Source organism: Plasmodium gonderi (genome assembly GCF_002157705.1).
Source record: "Plasmodium gonderi DNA, contig: Pgo-contig_303, whole genome shotgun sequence".
Lineage (NCBI taxonomy): Eukaryota > Apicomplexa > Aconoidasida > Haemosporida > Plasmodiidae > Plasmodium > Plasmodium gonderi.
The window spans coordinates 8,396-8,946 of record NW_021629209.1 but is presented as its reverse complement, the minus strand read 5'-3'; the positions used below and the strand labels follow the sequence as shown (position 1 = coordinate 8,946).

At 22.9% G+C, this 551-nt stretch overlaps 1 protein-coding gene across 1 annotated transcript; it reads left to right on the top strand.

Moving 5' to 3' along the window:
• On the top strand, positions 1–530 carry PGO_002665 (variable surface protein; the record flags this gene model as incomplete). Its single annotated transcript, XM_028691167.1, has 1 exon — positions 1–530. A coding segment is annotated over one exon (530 nt), but the record flags the coding sequence as incomplete, so codon positions are not given.
• Positions 531–551: the final 21 nt, after the last annotated feature.

Sequence of the window (551 nt, the reverse complement as noted above, 5' to 3'; positions counted from 1 at the left end):
AAAAAAATGAAGAACTTAAAGCATCAACATATGAAAAAATAACCAAAGAAGCTTTAAATGAATTGGATCCTTATATGAGAAGTTATATGCATAGATATACTAAAAGGAAAGGATTAGGGAAATTTGATTGTTTATGTGAAAAAAAAATATTCGATATAATTGATAAAATTGATAAATCAGGTAAATGTAATAAAAAGAAGCTTAAGAAAAATGTACATTTGAAATATGGATTCGGTTTTTTTACTACATGTTTAGTTCCATTATTTGGAGTAATTTTACCTGTGTTAGATAAGATTTGTAAATACGGTTGCACTAACAGTCAGAATGACTCTATATTGAAAGCATCCGGTATACCAGTGTTAGTTTATTATATTTATGTTATATTCTTTTTAATATTATCATACATAATATTAATATTCATTTTTTATATAATTATAAAAATTGTAAAATACGAAAAATTAAAAGCGATGAAAGGCAAAATGAATTTTAATGTATATTGTGTTTTCTTCAGAGAAGTCTTTAGTAAATGAAATTATATCACAAATATATAA